Below are 26,377 nucleotides of genomic sequence, written 5' to 3' on the forward strand. Positions count from 1 at the left end.
CCCAGGAAAGGACTTTAGTGGCCAGCTAGTTCAACCCATACCAAAGTGAATCTCTATGTTAGCATGATGCATAGCCACCCAACCTCTGATGAAAGACTTCCAACAAAGGGGAACCCACCATCTTCTCAGGCAGTCCATTCCACTTTTGGACAGCTTTAGTTGTTGGGGCAGCTGGGTGATGCTGTGGATAGGGTGCCAGGCCTGGAGTCAGGAGGACCTGAGTTCAAATTCAGCCTCAGACACTCCCTACCTGTGTGACTCTGGGCACCCTGCTGGCCTCAGTTTCCTCATCTGTAAAATGAGCCAGAGAAGGAAATGGTGAACCACTCCAGCATCTCTGCCAAGAAGACCCCCAGTCGGGTCATGAAAAGCTGGACACAACTGAATGATTTTTTTGTTTGTTTGTTTTTTGTCTTTTTGTGGGGCAATGAGGGTTAAGTGACTTGCCCAGGGTCACACAGCTAGTCAAGTGTCTGAGGTCGGATTTGAACTCAGGTACTTCTGAATCCAGGGCTGGTGGCTTATCCACTGTGCCACCTAGCTGCCCCCACTACTGAATGATTTTTAGGAAGAAGTCTCTCCCAACATCAAACCTGAACTTGCCTTTTTGCAACCACCTCACTTTACAGGGAAGGAAACTGAGGCTTAGAGAAAGAAAACAATTTGTTCAAGGTCACCCAGTATATGGTACAACTGAGCCCTGACAGGTTCTGCGGTGCCTTCCCTTCCATTAGACGGACTATCTCATCTTAGCACTCCTGGCTTCCCTTCTAACATCGCTTCCTTGGCAGTGTGGCCCAAGGGAAAGGACTGTGCGTCTGGAGCCTGAAGACAGGTTCAGTCCTAGCCCTGGCCGGGACCAGCTGGGTGGCCTGGGTCGAACCCTTTCTTCCTCTGTAAAATCGGGGTATTACAAGGAATACTTGCACTCCCCCTTGGCGGAGGTGTTGTGAGGCAAGAGCTTGGTGCTGTGTTATGTAATAAACACGAGCTGTTATTATTGATGACTCCTAGGGACCCCATCTGGAGTGGTGCCCTCCCCTTAGGAGCTCTGTGGTTGCTAGGATGTGAGGAAATACGGTGCAGCATCCTCCCTCCCTCTCTCCTCCCTCCCTCCCTTTCCCAGGGATGCTGAGGAACTGAGAAGTACAATTTTTGGAGCCCCGGCCTTCGGGTCCCCTTTCTCTGCTCGGTCTGGGGAGGGCTGGAACCAGCCGGTCCTTCTGTCAGCAGGATGAAGAAAGGGTCCAGGAAGCAGGATGTCCTCTTGCTGCTTGATCTGGCACAAGGACCGGTCCATCTCCCTAGGGGATCTCTGCGGAATGAAATGCACTGTTCTGCTGCCCGAGTGAGTGCCGTGCCCAGGGTGGGGGTAGTGGTGCCACTGAATGCTTAGGGATGGGCAGAAGCAGTCCCGAGGTGCTGCCTGCGCTTGTTCTCCATATGCCCTCCTGGACTGGCTGGCTCACCCTTGTGTCAGGCTTTGCCCAGAGGAGAAGAGAGGGAGGGTTCTGTCAAGATGCCATGGAAGGAACACCAGCTTGAGAGTTAGGAGACCTGGGTTCGAGTTCTGGATTCAGTGCTGTGATCTTGCCCCAATCATGTGCTGTCGATGGGCCTCCGTTCCCTTTCTGTAGAATTAGGGCATTGATCCAGGTGATCAGTAAGGCCCTAGTCTCTGGCCATGGTATTGGGTAGGGGTGGGGATGGGTCCGTATCTGGAGCAATGAGGGGACAGCATGCCCATGTGCCAAATAAGGACCCCCCCCCCAAAGCCCTCATCTTCCAAGGGGATGAAGATGGTGTGAAGCAAACAAGAGAGGAGTTCCTTAGGGATCTTCCTAAAACATTCAATCTTTCAGCCTCCCTCCAGAGTCCCAGAACTACCTGAGGGTGTAGATCTACCCATCTGCCTACCCCTTCACCTGAGACCCTATCCAGACAGAACACAGGAGGAAGGGGCTGTGACTTGCATATAATGTGAATGTCCTAGGATTGACCGAGCCCCCATACTTCCTTTTTATACCCAGGACCCTCAACCCAAGCCTGGGTGGACTCTGCCTTTGAGAATTTAGCACCATACCCTGGAGGGGCTCTACCAGGGTCCAGAATGGGGGGTTGAGATCTCCCCCTCCAGAGAGGGGACTGGAGGGTCCCTTTCTCACATGAAACCCAGTAGGTGAAGAAAGACCAGGAAGTGGGGAGGGCTGAGGGATTCGGGTGAGGTCTGAGAGGAAATGGAGGTAAAGTTTGGGGGTGGGGGGAGTGGTGAGAGAGAGTGAGAGGGATGATTGTGAGGGAGGTAGGAGAGGTTATTGACTGGATATGGAGAGAGGACCCAGTGGAGAGACTAGACCAAGATGAACTACACCCCAGGTACTGAAGGAGGTAAGGATGGAGTTGCTGAGCCCTGATCAGGGATCAAATGAGATCATTGTAAGGTGCTTAGCACAGTGCCTATCACACAGTAGGTGCCATAAAATTTAGCTATTCTTCTTATCTTTGGAAGATGGAAGAGGTGGAGAAGGACCAGAGGAAGGCAGATGTCCTGATTTGCTCAAAGGGGAGAGACTGGAACCTGCAGGCTGTAGCCTGATGAGTTTGGATTCAATTTCTGGCAAAATTCTAGGACACGTTATTAAAGGGATGATAGGAGGCCGTCTGGGAGAGGAAGCAATGGTCGCTGAAGGCCAGCCTGGCTTCATTTACTGGGCCTCCTGGAGACTCCTCTGGCCACTTTCATCCCTATGCACTGACCTCCTGGTTGGACTGGAATCTTCTCAAGGGCAGGGGTTGTCTCACTTTTCTTTAAATCCCCAACACAGCACAGTGCCTGGTACTTAAATAAGACTTAACCAATTCATTCATTTATTCCTTCATCCATCAAAAGCAGGTCATGGGGGCAGCTAGGTGGCGCAGTGTATAAAGTACTGGCCCCGGGTTCAGGGGGACCTTAGATCAAATCCAGCCTCAGACACTTGACACTTACTAGCTGTGTGACCCTGGGCAAGTCACTTAACCCTCATTGCCCCGCAAAAACAAACAAACAAAAAAAGCAGGTCATACCAAAACCTCATTTCCCTTTTTGGCAGGTGTATTAGTCTGGTAAATCAGAAAGTAGCTATAGCTTCCCCAGATTTCAGCAAAACATTTGAAAGTCGTTGTTGTTAGTTCCTATTTCTAAAGTATTTTTTGTCTGATATGTTTTGCAGGACTACACATATATAGCTTATGTTGAATTGTTTGAGTTCTTAAGGGGGGTTAGGGAGGAAGGAAGAGAATTTGGAACACAAGGTTATAAAAATTGATGTTACAACTTGTTTTAATACGTAAGGTGGGGAAAATTCTAAATAAATAAATTAATTAAATAAAAAACACAAATAAAAACAAAATATTTGAAAGTCTCTCATGCTACCCTAATGGACAAGATGGAAGATATTGGCAGGATCCTAGTGCAGTTAGGGGAATTTGGGAATGATGGAATGGTCTGTCCCAAAGAGTAGTGTACTTTAATTTGGAAGGAGGTCTCTATTGAAGTGCCCCCAGGGGTCTGTGCTTGACCCTGGGCTGTTTCAAGTCTTTATCTATCACTTGGATATATACAAGGTGGACTCATCAGATTTGCTGAAGACAAAGCTATGAAGGAGAATTAAGAATGTTATTAGACAGGGTAAAAATGTCAAAAGACCTCTTTAGAATAGGGGTAAATCAAGATCAAAAAATTTTTTTTGGGGGGGGGAATGTAGAATTTGCCTTATTATAAGAAAATTTAGTAGGATTAAATGTAAAGTTCTACACTTTGGGTCAAAAAATCAACTTCATCAGGGGTATGTTGAGTAGCTGCGGCTGGTGAGTGGTTGACCTAAAGATCTGAGAGCTCTGTTGAACTTCAAAGCCATTTTGAACCAATAGTTTGCCAGGCAGATTTAGACTTAATGTAAGGAGAAACTGCCAAGCAATCGGAGCTTGAGAAAAATGGCATGAGCTGCCTTGGGAGGTAACAAGTTTTCTGTCACTTGGGGTCTTCTAGCAAAGGATGGAGATGACTGTTTGCTTGGAGGTTCTTGGCAAGGTACAAAATGCACTAAATTGCCTTTGGATTTCCTTGGGGTTCTAGCTCTTGGAGATCTGGGGAAGACAAGTAGGAAGTTGAGGGCTGGGGGAGTGGAGAGCTGGGAGAGGGGTGACTGGGAGAGTGAGGACTTAGAGAAATGAAATGACTGGGAGGAGTCGGGGGGGGGGCTCCCCAACAGCCCTTAGGGAGTAATGGGCTGTAAGAGATGACTTGGGGGGAGTTAAGGACTAAGGGGTGAGGGAAGTTAGAGGGGAGGAGTGGGGTTTTGGGGGGGGCCTTCTCTCAGATTCCTGACAGCAGCTCCATTGTGCGAGGCTCTATAGTTAGCAGGCAGTAGGAGGGTGGGTGGGTGGGAGGGGCGGGCACAGCTGGGGCTGAAGGTGGAGTTGGGCACAGTATAGTACAAGTTGCATCTCTGGCTCCAATCACCCCCCCCCCCAGGAATGGCAGCAAGAGGAGGAGGATGACCCCATCTGCATCCCCTGCTCCCGCACCCCCTCTCCAGAATCCAGGGGCAACTATTTCCGAGATCGGAAAACCAAGATTGGTGAGCAGCGGTGAGAGGGAGATGGGTCAGCTCTCTAGAGATGGTAGGAGCCATTTCATCCCTGCCCCTGCCTGCAGGGAGGACTTCTAATCCATCTTCTCTCTCCACCTAGCTCTGTACGCACACCTGGCAGGGGGAGGTGTTTCCTTCGTCCAGTCCCAATTTCTCCTCATATTTGAATAACCATACCCCGACCTCATTTCCTAACCTATTATTAGGCCGAAAGACAATGATTTTTCATCCCCTGGTTTTCTTCCCTCCCCCTGAATAAATGCTCAGGGACATCTTCCAAGTCAGATACAAACGGGAGCTGGGGAGAGGGGAGTGGAGAGGAGGCGTCCACTCAGGACCTTCCTTCCAACAGACTTTGTGCTTGTGTGGGAGGAGAAGCTTTGGCTCCCTGGGAGGGGGGCCCTGGCCGGGCTCACTAGGACCGAACGGCAGAGGCTCCAACATCACCGATGGCGGCAGAAATTCCAAAGGAATCTTCGGGCAGCCGGGCTGCTGCTGGAGGAGGTGAGGATGGTCTGCCGGGCAGGGGCCTGAAGGCAATGCTGGGACACACGTCCTGTCCTTCCCTGTCTCCTCCCTGGGAGTGCACCCAGCCAAGGTGCCCAGTGCCTTACTGGGTGCCTTGCTGATTCCCTTCTCTGGAGCCTTGCTCCTTTCTCTGAAGGACAAGTGAGTTGGCCTGGACGGCCTAAGGCTCTTCCCAGCAGAGGTCCAGCCGGGCTAGAGCCTCACTCCCAGGGTGCCAACATGGCGGGCACGCTTCCTCCCTACGCCAACCCTCTGCATGCTCCATGCCTTTGGGTACCACCTCTCTCCACCCCATCACCAGGACTACATTTGGGGTCTCCCAGGGGCTCCCCAGCTTGACAGCATCAGACTTTGGGGTGTTTCCCAACTCCAACTGAATTTGTGCTTATTGCATTTCTGGGGTCCTTTCCTCCCTTCTCCCATCCAGAGATCCCAGATTCTGGGATCCTTCCCTCTTCCCATATCTCCATGACTCCTAGCTGTTAAGTCAGAGTATGTATGTATGGATGTATGGATGTATGGATGGATGGATGGGCAGGTGTTTGTCCTGACCCTTGGCCTGGGTGTCTGGGCCTCTCTGACCCTCACTATGTACCTAGGAGGAGACCCCCGGAGAGCAGAGGGCAGTGCACTACCTGAAACTGAGTGCCCCCTGGGAGGTGCTGACTTACTATGCGGAGGACCTGTGCATGCGGGCACCCCTGCAGGTGGGCTGTGGGCATGGGCATGGGCAGGCCCCCCAGGGCCTCAGGCAGCTGAGCTCCTGAATGCAGGCTCCGGGCACTGTATGTGAGGGTGGCTGCAGGGGAGAGGACCCAGGAGCCTTTGTGTCCCCTGCCTCCTGCGGGGCTGGGGAGGGGGATCAGGAAAGGCTTTCCATAGGTCCAGCCCAACCCGGACAGCGACGGCTCAGCTGAGATCCTGCGTCAGCTCCACCTCCCCAACCCCTTGCAACAACATGTACCCAACAAGCCCCTGGATTTCTACACCTGTGCCTTCCGCAGGTCCAAGCTCAGCAAGTGAGTAGCAACTCCAGCCCCCGCCCCGCCTCGGTCCAAAGACCAGTGTCCCCCCTTCCAACCCCTGACTCTCCCAGCCCTAAAACATCTACCCCCTGAAGAACCTGCCAGGAGAAGAGACTCAGCCGTATCACCTCAGGCATGGAAGGGACCCCCGAGAGCGACTCCTGCAACCAGCACCAGCCGGGTGCAAAACACCCCATGGTGGCTTATCTAGCAGGGAGCTTTGTGTGCAGTCGGTGCCTGGTAAATGTTTGTTCACTTCAATGGAGTCCGGCTTCCGCTTGTATCCTGTCATCGACGGTGAGCTCATTCACTACCATGCCATTTTTGAACACCTCTCAGTGTTGGGAAATTCTTCCTTCTGTTGAGCTGTGAACCCTCCCCGTCCTGACTCAGTGGGATTCAGTTCAACAAACCTTTCGTAAACACTTGCTCTGGGCCAGGCAGTGGGCCGAGTGGTCAGGATAGAGACAAAATGGAAAGGGATCCCTGACTTCATTTCCTCTACCTGCTAGTGTTCCTCCCATCTACCCTAGTCTATCTAGTTTTTATTTTGTGTCATCTTACTATCTGCGAGTTGTCTCCCCTGATAGAATATAAACTCCCCCAGGGTAGCTCTAATTTCACTTCCATGTTTGTATCCTCAGTGCACATAGTAGGTGCTTCATAAATGGTAATTTAATTCTAAGGAGGGGGAATATAACATGTACAAAGATTAATAAGAACAAAGGATAATACAAAGTGATTCTGAAAGGGACAGAACTCTAATGATTTAGGGGGCTCAGGAGAGGTATGTGGAAGAAAAATCACATGAGCTGTGCTTTGAAATTAGAGGCCGCTAGGTGGCGCCATAGTGCACAGAGTACTGAGCCTGGCGTCAGAAAGACATCCTCCTGGGTTCAAATGCAGCCTCAGATGCTTACTAGCTGTGTGACCCTGGGCAAGTCACTTGACCCTGTTTGCTTCGGTTTCTTCATCTGTAAAATGAGCCAGAGAAGGAAATGGCAAACCACTCCAGGATCTTTGCTAAGAAAACCCCAAATGGGGTCATAAAAAGTCAGACACGACTGAAATGACTGAACAGCAGCAATGATTCTGTGAGCCCAAGTGGGGAAGGAAATGCATGAGAGAGTACCCGTGCAAAGGTGTGGAGATGGTCAGCGGAGTGGTAAAGAGGGGACACTGAGCTAGTCACCTAGTTTAATCAAGAGGAGTGATGTGAAACAAGGCCAGAAGGATAGAGGGGAACCAGGTGGTGAAAGTTGGTCCCAGAGCAGCAATTTCTCAAAACTTTTGGTCTTAAGACCCCTCTTGATTCTTAACAATTCTGGAGGCTCCTCTAAGGAGCTTTTGTTTAGGGGTCTGTAGCTATCAATATTTACCATGTTAGAAGTTAAAAACATCTGTTATTTATGTTATACACAATTCATAAAATAGGAATGAAAACATTTTCATATCTTTATGAAAACAGTTTTGGCTCACAGCCCCTCTGAAAGGGGCTCAGGGACCCTTTAAGGGTGAAATGGTAGGGTGGCTGACAACTGGAGCTATCCAGCTGTGAAATGGGTTGCTTCTGGCAACAGTGAGCTCCCCATTACTGGAGGTATACAAGTGAAGGCAGGATGACTAGATGTCAGAAGGGGTCAGGTAATGTTTTTCAGGTAGAGGTCAGACTCAGTAGCCTCTCAGGTCTTGGTTTCTGTGGGTCTGTGCTTCTGTTTGCCCAGTTGGGTGGCCTGGCTTTCACCTCCAGCCTTGTACCATCTCTGGTTGGTGCGGGTCTTTCTGTCCACTTCCAGCCCTGGTCACTGTGGAGTCCTGGCCATGGATGTCAGGGTTGTGACCCGCCTTGGGCTCTCCCTCCCCTGCAGGTTTCTGGGCAGCGATTTCCCAGATTCCTACTTCTCCAACACCCAGAGACACCGTGTGGTAAGTGCCTGCCCATCAGGAAACGAGAAATGGAATGGGTACTGGGATGGCCTGAGGTGGCCCAGGCCTCTCTTTGCTGTACAGCTGGACACCAGGGCTCCCTCCCTCTGCAGGTGGCAGAGATCCTAGCACGCACAGTGTACGGGAAGCGGAAACATGCAGAGATGGGCATCGCCCGCCTGCTGACCGAGGGGGTCTACACTGCTGCCTTCCCACTGCATGAGGTAGAAGCTCCCAGAGGTGTTAGGCATCTCCCTGGGGAAGGGGCCTAACAGGCTTTGGTGTCCAGGTGGTGACCACTGCCTCTGGCATCAAATGCACATGTGAAGCATGGATAGCTTTACAGCCTTGGAAGTGCTCTCCAGTTGTGAAATGATGTTCCTAATCATTTGGGCCCCCCTACCCCCGCCACCTCCATCTGGCTTTCTTCTTTCCCAGGGTCCCTTTGAGTTGCCTGGGTACCCTGTGCCTGGCGCAGACTTGAACCCTCGACAGTTGCTATATGCTTACTGGGCACGCTGGTGCTGTTGGCACAAATACCAGCCCCTGGATCATGTGCGCGAGTATTTTGGAGAGAAAGTGGCTATCTACTTTGCCTGGCTGGGTAAGATGGTCCTGGGGTTAGGGGCTAGGTTCCTGGCTGGGTGCTGGCTGGGCTCTTACCACCCTGTTCCCTGCCCTTCCAGGCTTTTATACTGCCTGGCTACTGCCTGCTGCCATCGTGGGCACCTTGGTCTTCCTCTCAGGCCTCCTCACCATGAGCACCAACACCCCTGCGTGAGTGTCCACAGGGTATGCCTGGCCATGTGCCCAGGCAAGCACCTGGGAACTAGAGGGGGGAGGGCAGGTGAAGGTGGCATTTCAGCCAACCCTGGCCTCTGCCTTCAGGGAGGAGATCTGTGCCAGTGGGGACACCTTCGTCATGTGCCCACTCTGTGCTACCTGTGCCACCTGGAACATCTCGGAGATCTGCCCCATGGCTAAGGTGAGCCAAAGAGGTATTGGGGGTTGGGTGGGGGAATTTGATCCATCTGAGCTTAGAACCCCACCTTACGGTACCCAGAAATTAGTCTTCTTCCCAAACCATGCTCTACTACAAATTGATATTCCTAAAGTACAGGTCTGATCATATAACCCCCCTGCCGCTGTAGCCTTAGGACGGCAAAGCCCCTCTGTCCTGCCCCCGAATGCATTGTCTCCCCCACTGAAGTGTGGGCTTGTTTAAGATCCAGGACTACATTGCTTCTTTCCTTCTTTCTTTCTTTCTTTTTTCCTTCCTTCCTTCCTTCCTTCCTTCCTTCCTTCCTTCCTTCCTTCCTTCCTTCCTTCCTTCCTTCCTTCCTTCCTTCCTTCCTTCCTTCCTTCCTTCCTTCTTTCTTTCCTTCTTTCTTTCTTGGGCAATGAGGGTTAAGTGACTTGCCCAGGGTCACACAGCTAGTAAGTGTCAAGTGTCTGAGGCTGGATTTGAACTCAGGTCCTCCTGAATCCAAGGCCAGTACTTTATCCACTGCGCCCCTAGCTTCCCCCTCTACCTCCTCTCTGTATTCCCTCCCCTTCCATCCCATTCAAGGATCAGCCCAAGTGCCACCTCCTCCATGAGGCCTTTCATGACTTCCCCAGTTGTCAATACTTCCCACCCCTTCCCCAAATCACTTGGCAATTTATCTTGCACATCTTTTGCATTTCCTTATCTGTGTACAAATTGCCTTTCTTCAGTAGACTGTAAGCACTTGGAGGGCAGGGGCTGTTTTCATTTTTGTTCTTGTATCACCAGTGCCAAATATGACTGGCATACAGTAGGTGCTCAGTAAATGTTTGTTGAATTGAATTGGTAGCCTGGTCCCACAGAATCATGATGAGGTGGCCAACACATTATATTTGGAGTCAGGAGATACAGGTTTCATTATAGGCTTTGCAGGCAGCAAGGAAGAGAGTGTGGAAGTTGGAGTTGGGAAGACATGAGTTCAAATCCTACCAAAGACACTTATTAGCTCAGTGCCCCTGCCTTGACTTCCTTTAGGCTTCATTTCCTCACCTGTAAGATGGGGATGATAATAGTGCCTCTCAGGGTCGTTGTGAGGCTCAAATGACATTACATGTGTAAAGTGTTTGTCAGACTTTAAAGTACTATGGAAATGTTAGCTGTTGTTGTTGCTGCTGCTTACTAACTGTGTGACCTTTTCAAGGTCTTTCTCCTCTCTTGGCGTTATTTGAAAAAATGAAGGAGTTGGACCAGATGGTTACTAAGGTTCCTTCTGGCTCTAGATCTAAGATCCTATGATCAACAAGCCCGGGGTCCCAGACCGCCTCCCAGCTCCCTTGTTCTTTCCCTTGTAGCTGGGATACCTCTTTGACAATCCAGGGACCGTCTTCTTCAGCATCTTCATGTCCTTCTGGGCAATGGCCTTCCTGGAGCATTGGAGGAGGAAGAACGCCACGCTGGCCCACCACTGGGACTGCGCAGACTTCCAGGAGGAGGAGGTGACTTCCCCCTCCTTACCCCCACACTGGGCTCCTTCCCAATGCCTTGCTGGCTCAGGATGGCCAGGTCCCCATTTTTCTACTTCTCAGAGGCCCTATATTCCAGACATCTCATTTCTCCCAGTTCTTGGTAGTTCTAGTTTCCAATGATCAATTTACAAAGATTGACCAAGGCCTGTTCTGCTAAGACCCTGGGCTATGGGCCGTGGGGGTTCCAGAGAGCAGGACGGCATGGCATAGGAGCTCAGAGGATCTGGATCTGAATCTTATTACTGCCACTTCATAGCCGTGCCCCTCACCTTCTTCAGGACTCATTAAAATAAAGGGATAGGAGTAGCCAGTCTCTAGAGCCCTTTCGCTTCTGCTTCCTAGGATCCTAAGAGTTAGACACAATCTTTGCTCTCAAGAAACCCACATCAGGGGGCAGCTAGATGGCACAGTGGATAGAGCACTGGCCCTGGAGTTAGGAGTACCTGAGTTCGAATCCAGCCTCAGACACTTAACACTTACTAGCTGTGTGACCCTGGGCAAGTCACTTAACCCCAATTGTCTCACTAAAAAAAAAGAAACCCACATCGGTACCAACAAAACAAAACAAAAATACATCGGGGGAGACCAGCTGAAGACATGAGAAGAGTTAAATATGATAAACAAACAAATGAATAATATGGCTAAGACACAGGCCCTCTACCGTCAACATCCAAGTGAAATCGACCAACAGTCTTTAGTATTGAAAACATCTGAGTCACGTGGACTGGTTGGTTTCTGGACATGGAGAGGTTCATGGTGGCAAGTCAGGACCAGAAATGAAGGGAAGGTTCTCCTTAAGGAGATTGGTCTTCGTGTTCAGTGTCAATGATGTCAGGAGATGGGAAAACCTGAAACACGCATCACCACTGGCTGTAAGAACTTAGCAGTAATGAACATCTAAGTAGACATGATCGGGCAGCTAGAATTATGCCCGAGGAACTCTCTCTCTGTTTCATGGACAGATAGATGACGGATGCAGACCTCGACGTATCCTGGAGAACTCTGGCTGATAAACCCTGTTGAGACCAGAGAGTTCCAACACAAACAGAACTGCTGATCCTGATCACCCTGATGTAACATCGCTATCTAAGAACTCAAGAACTGGGGCAGCTGGGCAGGCGGAGCAGTGGATAAAACACTGGCCCTGGATTCAAGAGGACCTGAGTTCAAATCTTCCCTCAGATAATTGACACTCAGCTGTGTGATCCTGGGCAAGTTGCTTGACAAAAAGAACTTAAGAACTGTGTTTTTAGTGGCTGTCACCAATCCAAATACTCATTCATCATCTCCAAGCTGCCTAGAAGGAAAAGCTTTCAAAATATATAGACCCAAATGGCAACACTCCTTTGGAATGGGCTCCATCATGCCCACAAATTGGGCACCTCTCCCTCCCTTTCTCCTGCTTCCTTTTGTGTGTTATCACCTCCCCCCCCTTCATTAGATTGTAAGTTCCTTGAGGGCAGGGACTTCCTTTTTCACATTTACATACCCAGTTCTTAGCATAGTGCCTGGCACATAGTAGATGCTTAATAAATATTGATTGGCTAACAGATTGAATGGGATAAGGTGCCTACCACATCCATCATTTTGGCTGCTATTGGAGTTGTCCCAAGGATGCTTGCAGGGAGCCTGTGATTACCTTCTACCCTAATTATTTTTATTTTTTAATTTTTTGTTTTTCTTTTTGTTTTTTTTAGTGAGGTAATTGGGGTCAAGTGACTTGCCCAGGGTCACACAGCTAGTGTTAAGTGTCTGAGGCCGGATTTGAACTCAGGTACTCCTGACTCCAGGGCCAGTGCTCTATCCACTGTGCCATCTAGCTGCCCCTATTTTTTAATTTTTAAAAATTTTTTGGTAAGTCAATTGGGGTTAAGTGACTTGCCCAGGGTCACACAGCTAGTAAGTGTCAAGTGTCTGAGGCCAGATTTGAATTCAGGTACTCCTGAATCCAGGGCCAGTGCTTTATCCACTGCACCACCTAGCTGCCCCTTCACCCTAATTCTTTTATTCACTTACAAAAATTGTCCTTTTTATCCACTTGTACAATATTAAAGAATATTAATAGGAGAGCCACTTGCCCCAGGACCTTTTCCTCTCTAGACCTCATTGAAAATGAAGGGAAAGGGGCAGCTAGATGGTGCAGTGGATAAAGCACCGGCCCTGGATTCAGGAGTACCTGAGTTCAAATCCGGCCTCAGACACTTAACACTTACTAGCTGTGTGACCTTGGGCAAGTCACTTAACCTCAATTGCCTCACCAAAAAAGAAAGAAAGAAAGAAAGAAAGAAAGAAAGAAAATGAAGGGAATGGGGCCACTAGGTAACGCAGTGGATAAAGCACTGGCCCTGGATTCAGGAGGATCTGAGTTCAAATCTGACCTCAGATACTTGACACTTACTAGCTATGTGACCCTGGGCAAGTCACTTAACCCTCACTGCCCCACAAAAAAAAGAAAAAAAAAAGGGGCAGCTAGGTGGCACAGTGGATAGAGCACCGGCCCTGGATTTAGGAGTACCTGAGTTCAAATCTGGCCTCAGACACTTAACACTTACTAGCTGTGTGACCCTGGGCAAGTCACTTAGCCCCAATTGCCCTGCAAAAAAAGAAAAAAGAAAAAAGAAAAAAAAAAGAAAATGAAGGGAATAAGATGACAGTAAAAACGATGACTACAGTAACAAAAATAATGCCCCTTCTAAAAAGCCAACCCAACCCCCATGTCCTGAGTCAGGGACAACAGCAAAATAAGGGAAGGTCAGCTGGGGTGATATATAACAAGCACTCTGTGCCAAGTCAACAAGCATTGACTAAGCACCTACTATGGGCTGGGCATTGTTCTTTGTGATGGCAATACAAGGTATGGTAAAAGACAGTCCCTGCTCTCAGAGAGCTTCCAGTCTAATGGGGGGAAAACATGCAAACAGGATAAAATGTGCCATGGTAGCTGCAAAGGCCTGGCAGAAATGCAAATGTTGGCTAATTGGGATCTGGTGATAACTGCTGATTAAGTTCACGTGCTGGCCAGCGTGATGTAACTGTTCTTATGAAACTAAAAAATGGACAGAATGGCCTATGGCTACAGATTGACCTCACTCAAAACCCTCCTGATGATTAGCTTGACATAGAAGAAATCCAAATAAATGGTGCCCATTCAAGATGGCAAGACACGTGATCAAATCAGAATCTGTTGGACAAGTTTCAGGGTAGATGGTGCTGACCAGGAAAGTGGACAAAACCACAAGTACACATGAAATATTCTATAGATAGAAATATTTTTTATTATGGTCCAGCACTATATCATCCATGAAACTGGGAGCGAGGGATTCCTTCGGTTTTTTGTCAGTGATATTCTCAGCTCTGAGTCCTAGAATGGCACGTTGTGGATAAATGCAGGGAGATCTTGAGAAATCACTTCCTGCCTTAATCCAGATTAGATGAAACAAAAGCAGAAATTGAGGAGCTTTTTAAATCAGAAGAGGGAGAAACTGTCTGGAGAAATCTCCATTTAATACAGACTTCGAGAGTGCAAGCTGATACCAACATTGATGGCAAAAATAATGGTGAGGTCTCAAGTGATTTTGAAGAGCAGATGAGCTGGAATTTAAAAAAACCCTTTTTGAGTTCGGTAGTGTGAACCTAACTAATTGACCAATTAGACCGAAACAGAAACCAAATTAGACCAAATTCAGAAATGCTGGATCTGCTCTGACTATCGTGAATGAATACATGTTCCCATTATACTTGACAGAGTGTAACAGGACCATGTACAACAATTATTATTGTTGTTGTTGTTGGTCCTTCATTCTTGAAGAGGACCCTGACATTGGGAGGTGATGTCATGACTTGCACTGAATTAGATTTAAATGAGGCAGGGCTGTGCAAGGTCACCAACCTTACGCCAGGGCCACCTGGGTCCAGTGGCAAGATATAGATCAGGGGAGTTTTTTTTTATTTTGTTTTGTTTTGTTTTGTTGGCAGGGCAATGAGGGTTAAGTGACTTGCCCAGGGTCACACAGCTAGTAAGTGTCAAGTGTCTGAGGCCAGATTTGAACTTAGGTCCTCCTGAATCCAGGGCTGGTGCTTTATCTGCTGAACCACCTAGCTGCCCCTGCAAGATATATATCAGGATGACTGGAGATGGCCCCAGATATTTAAGGCAATTGGGGTTAAGTGACTTGCGCAGGGTAACACAGCTAAGTAAGAGTCTGAGGTCAGATTTGAACTCAGGTCCTCCCAACTTCAGCTCTGTATGTGCTTTGGCCATTGCCAGTAAGGACCAGAGGAGGAAGAACAGCATGATCTAGGAATACTTCCAAGGATGTGGGTCAACTACCACTGCCATGGTAGCATAAGTGGCTTAAGAAAACTATCAGAGACTTGCAGAAAGACATTGAAAGATTACATCAGTACCTAATTGGTATGTGATATAGAAAATGTGAACACCATCTTACCCAATTAAAGACCCTGGAAAAAAGGACTGTAGAATGGGATCCAGAAAGAAAGAGCATATCAGAAGTTACTGACATCCTTAATGAACAATTAAAAACAAAAGTCCCAAGGTTAAGGCAACACAAGGATTCAAAGCAATGTGAAGAACCAAATAAACAAACCGTCAAAAACTTGATCACAGAGACTTGAGAAGGGGGGAGAGAACGTTAGATGAAAATTCCTGGCTCCCTATATGGTCACACAACAAAACCACGTCTGATCAAACAAGAGGTAGAAAGCAATTCCCACCATTAATATGATAAATGACAGAACAGTTGTGGCAAGAGATGACATAACTGAATTTTCTAGCTTCTCTGCAAAAGGGTAAAAGAACAAAGTCTGGGAACAGGAGCATCATTACAGACAGAAACTATTGCTTATGGCTGCCAGGTGTTGCATTGACACATGGGAATCTAAGAATGACATTTTAACAGGTGTTGCCATACCAAGCATTCATAATCTCCAAACCTCATGGGATGTAAAGCTTTCAAAATATAGAGACCTAGTGGGAGGAAATCAAAACCATATGGGGACAGGAAAGGGTATACATCACCCCCATCATCCTTCCTGCTGTTGGAGTTGTCCCAGGAGTCTGTCAAAGATGATTTTCAGGGGGCAGCTAGGTGGCACAGAGGATAAAGTACCGGCCCTGGATTCAGGAGGACCTGAGTTCAAATCCGGCCTCAGACACTTAACACTTACTAGCTGTGTGACCCTGGGCAAGTCACTTAACCCCAATTGCCTCACTTAAAAAAACAAAACAAAACAAAAAAACCACTTAGCACCCAGAAGTTGCTAGACAAATACTTATTGCCTTCTCTCCCTTCCTTTCGGACCCCAAATCCCATGCCTATTACATTTCCATTCCTGAAATGGGTGGTTTTTAATACGAAATCAGGTTATTGTAGGAGATCAGAGAAGGGAGCTATCCCTGTGAGGAGGGCAGATCAGAGAAGGCATCCTGGAGGAGGTGAGGTCTGAAGGATGGGAGGGTTTGGACATGGAAGGGTGTTCCAACTGGAGATGGAGGAAGTGGGAGGAGCTCCAGTTCCCAAAGTCTTCAGGGCTCTTAGCCTTAACCCCCCCCCCTTAGTTTTAGCTCGGTTTGTCCCCTCTGCTTCCATGTTGGACATTCCCAGGCCACTGGGGACATTGAGCCAGCCAGCCAATCCCTGGCCTGTCCCCTATCTTTGGCAGGAGCGTCCCCGCCCGGAGTTTGCAGCTATGGCCCCTCAGATGGCTCAGAACCCTGTGACTGGACTGAAGGAGCCTTACTTCCCCACCAGCGCCCGCCTCTCCCGCATGGTCACTGGATCCATGGCCATCCTTGTCATGGTGAGGAGCTGGGAGGGAGGGGGCAGGCAAGGCATGGTCTTAACCTGGGAGGGGAAGGATGGAAGAAGGATCTGGGGCCTGGCCAACAATGTGGGGGTGGGGCGGGATGAGCAGCCATTTCCTGGGCGCTGACCCTTCTGTGCTTCTGACCCACAGCTGTGTGTGGTGATGATCTTCCTGGTGTCTGTCATCATGTACCGAGGCATTGTCAGCATCGTGATGTTCCATACGGGTAACCCTGTGCTCATGACCCAGGTGATTGCCCCCTTGCAGGGCAGGGCAGGGAAGAGGAAGGATTGGGGAGGCTGCCGTCCTTTTCTCCATTCCTCCTGTTGCCACGACTGGCCTCCAGGTAGATGGTGGAAAGGAAAAGTTGAAGACCTGAAGTCCTGGCTGTGCCACTTCCTTGCTGGTAACCTTGGCCAAATCATTTCTCTTCTCTGGCCCTCATTTTACATCTTTGGGAAAAAAAAAGGGGCTGGACATGATGATTTTAAAAGTTCCCATCCATGTCTGATAATTCTGTTCTAAGGACCCTTCTACCACTAACATTCTCTCCAAGGCCCTCCCAGCCCTGATGCTGTGTGTTCTAAGGGCCCTCCCAGCCCTGACATCCTGTGTTCTAAGGGCCTTCCCAGCCCTGACATTTTGTGTTCTAAGGGCCTTCCCAGCCCTGACATTGTGTGTTCTAAAGGCCCTCCCAGCCCTGACATCCTGTGTTCTAAGGGCCCTCCCACTTCAGATGTTCTCTGTTCTAAGATCCTTCTCTGCTCTGACATTTGCTGTTCTAAGATCCCTCCTAGCTCTGACACTCTGTGTTGTAAGGCCCCTCCCACCTCTGATGTTCCATGTTCTAAGGGCCATCTCAGTTCTGACATCCTTGTTCTAAGGGACCCTCTTATCCCTGACATGCTGTGCTATAAGACCACCTCCAGCTCTGACAGTCTATATTCTAAGGTCCCTGCCATGGTGACTCTGGAGAGGCACCTCCTTGATTCTTGGTTCCCTGATGTTTGGTGGGCTCTGCACATAAGCACTGAGGACCAAGCTCCTGGAGGGAGATGGTTGGCATTGAGGGGGGTGTGAGCTATGGGGGAGGAGGGCTTGGGCAGGGAAGGTCAGGCTGTCCCAGGCAACCAAGCAGTGACTACTTTGCAGGCTGGCAACATTGCCAACATCAGCAGTACCTTCCTCAACCTGGTGCTGATTCTCCTGATGGGAAAGGTGTACACCTCGCTAGCGGAGCAGCTCACCAAGTGGGGTCAGTAAGGCTGGGGCAGGGCCTTACTGGGGGATCCAGGGGGAGTCTGGTGGCATCTGTCCAATGTGATTGCAAAGCACATCACCCAGATGTCCAGTCTCAGAATTGGAAGACCTTCTAGACTGTGCCTGATTAGGAATATACCTGACAGAAGGGCAGCAGGTTTTGCTTGAAGTCTTCCAGTGAGGTCAGAGAGTCTCAAGTTAAAATCTTGGCTCTGTGTGACTTTGGCAAGTCACTTCACCTATCTGAGTTTCAATTTTCTCATTTGTTAACTGAGGGAGTTGGAGTAGATAATCTTCAAGGTCCCTTCTAACTCTGAATCTATGATCTTACGAACTCTGATTTTGCCCTATTTGGGAACTCCCTTCACCAAAGCAGATTGCATCCCTTCTGTGACTCAGTAGCTAAGCCCTAGAGAGTTGTCTAAGGTTCACCAAAGTTAAGAGTCAGAGGCAGAATTCAAAACTTGGGCTTAGTTGACTCCCCTTGGCTATACTGAGTCATTAGTACAAATAGTTATCCTTTACCAACCTCCCAAGGCAGTTTATTGCCCTTCAGTTTAGCTGTAATTGTTACCAAGAGCTAATGCTCTTTGTAACTTTTGCCTAACATAAAACAAAATCTGCCTTTCTGTGGTTTCCACCCACCCCTCCTAGTTCTGCCCCCTGGGGTTAAGCAAAACAAAGCTAGTCTCTCTTAACAAAACCTGCCTTCGAGATAGACCTCATGTCCCCTTTAGGTCTTCTCTTCTCCAGGCTAAACAACTCAAGTTCCTTCAACTAGGTTACAGGTGGTATACTCTTTAAAAAATTAATTATTATTATTAATTTTGCGGGGCAATGAGGGTCACACAGCTAGTAAGTGTCAAGTGTCTGAGGCCGGATTTGAACTCAGGTCCTCCTGAATCCAGGGCCTGTGCTTTATCCAACTGTGCCACTTAGCTGCCTCCCCCCCAAAAATTAATTTCTTAAATTTTATTTTTATTTTATTATTTTCAGTTTTGAGCTTTCTCCCCCACTCCTAATTCCCTACCCACTGAGAAAGTAAGAAAAACAAAACCTCTTATAAATATGGATAATCATGCAAAATAAATTCCTACATTAGCCATGTTGAAGAAAAAAAAGAAAGAAAAGAATATATGTTTCAGTTTGTACTCTGAGTCCATCCAGTTTCTATCTGGAGATTGATAGTATGTTTCATCATGAGTTCTCTGGAATTGTGGTGGATCCTCATGTTGATCAGAGTTTCTAAGTCTTTGATAGTTGATTAATCACATTTATTGTATACATTGTTTCCCTGGTTCTGCTCATTTCACTTTGCATCAGTTCATATAATTCTTCCCAGGATTTTCCAAAACCATCTCCATCAATCTTGTAGCAAAATAGTATTTCAGGTGACACAGTCTATAGTCCCTTCCCCATCATGGTCAGTTTTTTCTGGACATGCTCCTTCTTGTTAATGTCCTTGACAAAATGGGATGCCCAGAAGTAAACCCGGGACTGCAGATGGGCTTTGATCAGACTGTAGAATTAGCAGACCTCATTCCAAATACTATGCTCCAATATACCCTCAAATCATGCAATTAATCAATAAATATTAACTGAGTGCTTATTTTGTGCCAGGCCCTGGAGAGGCAGTACAGCATGGTGAAGAGAGGGAGTCTGACACGTATTGGAAGAGGGGTGGGCCGTAGCCTGCTTGGTACAGAGGGAAGAAATAGAATGGAGGGGTGTTACAGAAAGATGAAAATAGAATCCACGTGAGGAAAACTTGCTAGCATTCAGAGTGGTTCACAAATGAAATGCACTGCCTTGGGAGGCCATAGGCCTATCGATGTCTATAGAGCCGGAAGGGACCCTAGAGACGATCAAATCCACCCTCCTCATTTGACTGCTAAGGGACTTGTCCAGAGTCACCCAACTAGTCAGTGTCAAGTGGGATTAAGACCTAAGTCTGCCTAACTCCAAGTCCAGGGCCTTATCTACTCTACCTCCCTAAAATTCCCCTCACTAGAGGTCTTCAAGCAGAGGATGGGGGGCCACTTGCTCTGTATGTCATAAATGGGGGGTGGGGGAGGTGTGTATGGGGGGGTTCTAATTCAAGCACAGGTCCTTTTCAACTCTGAGATAATGAGTTTCCGAGACTCAAGAGCAAACTTTACCTCTCTTGCTTTGGGGCTCAGGGGTCCCCAGAGCCCACAGGGCTAAGAAATGCTCCTGATAAGTTCCTAAAAGGGGGAAGGGAAAGAAAGCCAGAAACCCCTTTGGCTAACATTGGGGTCATCAAGAGAATCAGTAAAGGTGGACCATGCCAGGCATGGGCTTGATCTCTCCCCAGCTGGACCTCTGATTACCTTTAGTTTACTTCCATTCCCTTCCCCACAAATTCCCAGAGATGCACCGGACCCAGACCCTTCATGAAGATGCCTTCACTTTTAAAGTCTTCGTCTTCCAGTTTGTTAATTTCTATTCCTCCCCGTTCTATGTGGCCTTCTTCAAGGGCAGGTGAGTGGGTGTGGCAACTGGATCTGAATTTCAAGTGTGGCCTCAGATATTTACTAGCTGTGTGAACCTGGGCAAGTCACTTCACTTCTGTTTGCCTCAGTTTCCTCATCTGTAAAATGGGGACAATAATAGCCCCTACCTCCCAGGGTTGTTGTGAAGATGAAATGAGATAACATCTATAAAGCACTTTGCAAACCTTAAAGCGCTGTATAAATGCTAGTTATTATAATTAGCTCTAGAGAATTTCTTGAGGCATATAAGCCAACTTGCCCAAGCTCTGTTGTTCTGTGTTTTAAGCTTCCTCCCAGCTCTGACGTTCTGTGTTCTAAAGGCTCTTTCAACTTAAATTTTATGAATTCTTGGCCAGTTTGTGAATAGATTTGGGGGGTGGTATTGGCCAGTGAATCCAAGTGGTGGTTTGGGCTCTGCAGGTTCGTGGGCTACCCTGGACAATACGGCACATTGCTGGGCATGAGGAATGAGGATGTGAGTACCTCTTGGGCAGACAGGCCTGGCAGGGCCCCTTGCCCTGACCCCGCATGCTTCCCCTGACCACTGCAGCCTCTGTGGATCAGGGTGTGTCAGGGTCAGCATTTAGAAAGCAAGGACAGGGAACAGAAGGTAACAAGGGATGTTTCCCCTCAGCCCAATGTAAGCTCTTTGAGGCCAGGGATGTTTCATTTTGGACTTCTTGGCCCCAGTGCCTCCACATTTTGTGTTGATGGTCCGGACCTGAGCTTTAACCAGGTGTGGGGAACTTCTTGGTGAGGAAAGTTACTCCATCAGTGCAGATGGGCACCTGCCTGGGGCAATGGGAGGTTTGTTGACTTGTCCAGAGTCAGGCACCCAGTCAGTGTCAGAGGCAGGATGCAAACCCAGGTATTCCACTGGACCACAGTCTCTCGCTTAGGAGGAACTTTTGAATGCTTTTTGAATGAGTGAATGTGTCTCATGCCAAGAAGTATGAGAAGGTGACAAGAACCATCTCTACCTGTGGAGCGTGGGAGGATGGGACTGCCCTGTCCTTGCCCTGAGGGCACAGAGGGTGATGGGGCTTCTCTCTGGTGCCTGCAGTGTGGACCTGGTGGCTGCCTCATTGAATTAGCTCAACAGTTGTTCATCATCATGGTGGGCAAACAGCTGGCCAACAATGTGGAAGAATTTGTCTTGCCGTGAGTTTCCAGTGGGCACTGAGTGGGTCAGGGGGCACCAGGCTGGTGGCGCCTATGGGGGGGTGAAGATTCAGGTCCTGGGGGCAATCGGGGTACCCTAGCCCTTCCTTCTTCCCTCTTCCATCTTCCATGTCTACAGGAAGATAAAGGCCTGGTGGCAGAAGCGGCAGTTGGCAGGGCTGTGGGGAGCCCAAATGGGGCAAGACCCCCGACGCTGGGAGGATGATTATGAACTCATTGAGTGCGAGGGGCTGTTTGAGGAATACCTGGAGATGGGTGAGCTGGGCATACTCCAGGATTCTCCCCCTCCACCCCCCGCATTGGGGGAGGTGGGATTTGATGGGAGTGACTAGTAGGCTAGGCAGCTCTTAACAGGGAGTAGGGCCATACTATGGCTCCCACAAACACAGCATCTGCAAGACCAAAGAGTTAATCAACAAACATTTATTACTCTGTGCCAGGCACTGTACTAGGTACTAAGAAACTAAGACAAAAAATGAAAAGGACTTTGCTAGCAAATGGTTTACATTCTATTGAGAATGCAAGGATGAGGGGCAGCTAGGTGGCACTGCAGTGGATAAAGCACCAGCCCTGAATTCAGGAGGCCTTGAGTTCAAATCCTACCTCAGACACTTGACACTAGCTGTGTGACCCTGGGCAAGTCACTTAACCCTCATTGCCCTGTAGAAAAAAAAAGAAAAGAAAAAGAGAATGCAAGGATGAGGGGAAACCTAAGACTCAGCTTCCCCCATGCCTTGTAGTGTTGCAGTTTGGCTTCATCACCATCTTTGTGGCTGCATTCCCCCTGGCACCTCTCTTTGCACTACTAAACAACTGGGTGGAGATCCGCCTGGATGCCCACAAGTTTGTGTGTGAGTATCGGCGGCCTGTGGCTGAGCGGGCCCAGGGCATCGGCGTCTGGTTGCTCATCCTGGAGACCATGGCCCATCTCTCGGTCATTGTCAATGTGAGCAAGGGGTTGTGGGTAGGGGAGGCAGGGAGTAGGAATTAAGAATCAGAAATTTGAAAAGTGGAGATCAGGAATTGGAGGTCTGAGATTTGGGTCTCAGAAATAAAATATCAGGATCAGAGCCTAGAAATTGGGGTTTGGCCATGATGGCCTCAGGGCAGGTGTTGGAAAATGGTTATTGGCAATCCAAGATGGCGGATTGGAGATCAGCGATCAGAAGTAGGAGCTCAAGAAGTGGGCATAAGAGAGGAGGGTTGAATGATGGGGAGCTCTGAGATCAGATAAGGAACCCAAAGCTCAGCAACTAGATGCTAGGAATTCTTGTCCAAAAATCAGGGAACAGACAACAGATTGGGGTTTGGGGGATCAGAAATGGGGGATCTGAGTTGGGAACTGGGGGTAAGAGATGAGGAACCAAGCAACAGAGGTGTGGGATTCTACACTGGAGGGTGAGAGAGAGAAGGTAGGAAAGCAAGGATACCCTGGGCCACTGGAAGTGGGGGACCTCAAGCAGATCTCTGTCCCGTGAGCATCTTCTCCTGTCTCCCAGGCCTTCCTCATTGCCTTCACCTCCGACTTCCTGCCCCGGCTCCTGTACCAGTATGAACACCACAGTCACCTGCAGGGTTATGTGAACTTCACTCTGGCTCAGGCACCCCACACCTACCTGGTTCAGGGCAACCACACCCCCTGCAGGTGGGGCAGGGTGGAGGGGCAGGAGCCAAGGGGAAGGGGCGTGTTGTATAAGGATGCCCATCCTGTTCCCCCTTGCTGCCCCCCAGGTACAAGGCCTTCCGGGATGAAACTGGAGATTTTACTCTCTTCTATTGGAAACTGCTGGCTGTGAGATTAGGTTTCATCCTGGCCTTTGAGGTAGGAGCATTTGGGTCACAGCCCCTGAGCAGAGGGGCTGAATCTTCCCCTCTTCCTCCTCATCCCCATCCCTAGCCACCACCCCCAAGCTGCCACTGGACTGACTGCTCCTGGATGGTGATATTAGTGGGATTGAGGTAAAAGTACCTTCGGACCCTATGATCAGAGATGGAGAGATGGAGGGGCCATCTAGTCCAACCCCCTCATCTTTCAGAAGGGGAAACTGAGCCCCAGAGAAGGGAAGTGATCACCCAAGACCACAGAGATGGTGTCAGAGCTGGGGTTGGAATTGCCGTGGTCCCCAAATTCCTTATCTTTAAAAGAAGAGGGTTGAGGGGCAGCTAGGTGGTGCAGTGGATAAAGCACCGGCCCTGGATTCAGGAGGACCTGAGTTCAAATCCGACCTCAGACACTTGACACTTACTAGCTGAGTGACTGTGGGCAAGTCACTTAACCCCAATTGCCTCACCAAAAAAAAAAGAAGGTTGAACTAGGGAGCTTTTGAGGTCCCTCCCTAGACCTATATCTGTGAATAGGAATAATAATAATAATAATATAATTAATTCCCATTTATTAACACTTTAAAGTTTTCAGAGTGCTTTACTCACCACTATCCAATGAACTCAATGTTCAAGGTGATTATTTTTATTCCCTTTACATATAAGGAAACCGAGTCCCTGAGATTGGGCAAAGTGATTTGCTCAGGCTTTCATAGTAATCTCCAGAATCCAGGTTTGGACCCATGTCTCTCCTGACTCAGAAGTCTGGCCTCTTTCCACTCCTGCCCCCTCTCTCTGCCTTTCCTCACCAAGCACCTGAGCCCTGAGCCATTCCTGGGCTCAGAACTGCTGGCCCAGGGGGTGGTGTGGTGGCACAGTGGATAAAGCACCGGCCCTGGATTCAGGAGGACCTGAGTTCAAATCTGGCCTCAGACACTTGACACTTACTAGCTGTGTGACCCTGGGCACTTAACCCTCATTGCCCTGCCCAGGTCCCCGGGGTCTCTCTCTCCTTATCCTTACCACCTTCCCCTCTTTATGTCTCCTCCCTCTCTCTGTTTGTGTCCCCGATAGCACGTCGTGTTTTTCTTCCTTCGGCTCATAGCCTGGCTGGTGCCTGATGTGCCTGCAGACCTGGCATTGCAGGTGAAGCGAGAGCGCTATCTGGCCAAGCAGGCGCTGGCTGACAACCAAGATGCCCTGTTCTCGGTGAGGGGCCCCTTGCCTCCAGAAGGGTCTTTGCCCCACAATGTCCTTGATCTCCAGGGACCCTCTGCCCTTTGGACATAGATCATGGGATTTATGAGCTGAGAGGACCATAGAGATCAACTACTCTAGCCCTCTCCTTTTAGAGAAACTGAGGCTCAGATTAGGGGAAGGGACTTATCTAAGGTCTCACAGGTCGAAAGTAGCCTGGTTTGGGATCTGAATCTAGGGCTCGTGTATCCAAATCCGATGCTTTTCCCCTTAGACCACTTTTTATCCCTGGCAACAGGATCCCAGCACCCCGGGGGTCCTTTAGTTTACCTTTCTCCATTTTACAGCCGGTGTCAGAGGGGTTCTGTGATTTGCTTGGGTGACAAGAATCAGAGTAGGGGGACTGAGACCACGTGGCTCCCAAGGCCCCAGCTCTCCTAAGAGAACTTCTCTTTCTTCCCACGGTAGCAGGGCTCCTGTCCCCTAAAGCCCCACAAGAGGGTCCACTGAGAGCGAGGAAGCCCGTGCCCCAGGAAGATGACTAACTACACTGGCCTCAGGTGGAGATGCCGGTACCCGTGGAAAGTGCTAAAGGAAGTTTCTGGAATAACCTTGAGCCTTCTGATCTTTCCTCATCCCCCACCTCTGACCCCCAGTGACCTTTGGAGCTAAATTTTCACCCCCCCCAATATTAGACAATTAATGCAAGTTTGTTGAATGAATGATTGATTGAATGAATGAATGATTAAATGAATGAGTGAGTAAATGATTGAATGAATGAATGAGTAAAGGATTGAATGAATGAATGAGTAAGTAAAGGATTGAATGAATGAATGAGTGAATGAATGAATGAATGAATGACCAAATAAAATAATGAAAGGGTGGCCTGTGTCCTGGTGGCTTTTGAGAATGGGGCTTCCCAGCACTTTTTTCCCAGCACAAGACAACTTTTCTGGTTGCTTAGAGTTGGGAGTTATCTTGGCCCCTGCATCTCACCACTTCCTCACATCTCCTTCGCCTTTCTGGGTCCTGCAGAGGAGCCCAAGGGAGCCCTCATACCCTCTCCCATCAGCCCAGCATGCCTTTTGTTCTTCCCTGGCATGTGCCACTCTCTGTACAGAGCTACCAATAAATAGTGACTGTGATCTGGACTGTAGGACTTCTATTTTGAGGGGAGGGGAAGAAGAAGAGGAGGCAATTTGGATATTTGGGTCCCTCCTTTAGTTTGGAGTGGGTTGTTGTTCACTCATTTCAGTTGTGTCCCACTCTTTTTTTTAATTTAATTTTTTATTTTTTTGTGTGTCTCACTCTTGATGACCCCACTTGGGGTTTTCTTGGCAGAGATGCTGGAGTGGTTTGCCATTTCCTTCTCCAGCTCATTTGACAGATGAGGAAACTGAGGCAAACAGGGTGAAGTGACTTGCCCAGGGTCACACAGCTAGGAAGTGTCTGAGGTCACATTTGAACTTAGGGAGATGAGCTTTCCTGACTCCAGGCAGGGCAAAAGAAGATGGCCCTGTGGGGAAGGAGCAGGGGTTTGGATTCTTTCCTGTCTATGGGGCCATGGCACCTGCTTCAGGAGGCTCCTACCCTGTGGCACTTATCCCCACTGGGAGAGAGTGACTGATAGGACTCTGAAGGCCCCCCCCCAGTCTTGTGACAGGCCATGCTCCCCCCCAGGGTTGGGGGCAGAGGGAAGTGGCAATCTCTGTGTCCTGCGTCCTGTGGGACCTGCCCCCATGGAAGAGGGAAATCAGCAGGGTTGTGAGGTCTGACATTCTCTGCCTCGAGGCTCTGTCTCCCGGTCCCTGAAGGCAGAAGGTGACAGGCATCTAGAGATCTCAGACTGGACAGGCCTTGGAGGTCATCTTGAACGGTCTCCCATTTTAGAGGAGGAATCTGAGGGCCCAGAGAAGAGAAGCGACTTGGCCCACGTCACACAGGTAATAAGTAG

At 49.0% G+C, this 26,377-nt stretch overlaps 1 protein-coding gene across 4 annotated transcripts; it reads left to right on the plus strand.

Moving 5' to 3' along the window:
* Positions 1-1,098: 1,098 nt before the first annotated feature.
* Positions 1,099-25,226, plus strand: LOC122750705 (anoctamin-7-like). 4 transcript variants are annotated; one of them, XM_043997491.1, is made up of 23 exons: positions 1,099-1,348; positions 4,517-4,622; positions 4,987-5,138; positions 5,762-5,869; positions 6,045-6,181; positions 7,984-8,113; positions 8,227-8,337; positions 8,552-8,717; positions 8,800-8,890; positions 9,002-9,098; positions 10,451-10,594; positions 16,307-16,444; positions 16,601-16,699; positions 17,603-17,705; positions 20,101-20,212; positions 20,644-20,698; positions 21,287-21,384; positions 21,524-21,660; positions 22,146-22,351; positions 22,905-23,050; positions 23,137-23,227; positions 24,301-24,435; positions 24,892-25,226. In XM_043997491.1, the coding sequence occupies exons 1-23, from the start codon at positions 1,235-1,237 to the stop codon at positions 24,931-24,933; spliced, it is 2,718 nt and encodes a 905-aa protein (XP_043853426.1). In that variant the 5' UTR covers positions 1,099-1,234; the 3' UTR covers positions 24,934-25,226. The 4 variants fall into 4 exon arrangements, with proteins under 4 accessions (XP_043853426.1, XP_043853428.1, XP_043853427.1 ...); XM_043997493.1 differs by having other exon boundaries at positions 8,056-8,113; XM_043997492.1 differs by lacking the exon at positions 20,101-20,212 and having other exon boundaries at positions 8,056-8,113; positions 16,601-16,856.
* Positions 25,227-26,377: the final 1,151 nt, after the last annotated feature.

The sequence above is a fragment of the Dromiciops gliroides genome, chromosome 3 (genome assembly GCF_019393635.1).
Source record: "Dromiciops gliroides isolate mDroGli1 chromosome 3, mDroGli1.pri, whole genome shotgun sequence".
NCBI classification, from domain to species: domain Eukaryota; kingdom Metazoa; phylum Chordata; class Mammalia; order Microbiotheria; family Microbiotheriidae; genus Dromiciops; species Dromiciops gliroides.

Coding starts and splice junctions, on each gene's coding strand:
- LOC122750705 (XM_043997491.1), top strand. CDS start 1,235: ATGAAGAAAGGGTCCAGGAAGCAGGATGTCCTCTTGCTGCTTGATCTG. Junction 22,352..22,904: donor ATCTCTCGGTCATTGTCAAT/GTGAGCAAGGGG, acceptor CCTGTCTCCCAG/GCCTTCCTCATTGCCTTCAC. Junction 23,228..24,300: donor GTTTCATCCTGGCCTTTGAG/GTAGGAGCATTT, acceptor TGTCCCCGATAG/CACGTCGTGTTTTTCTTCCT.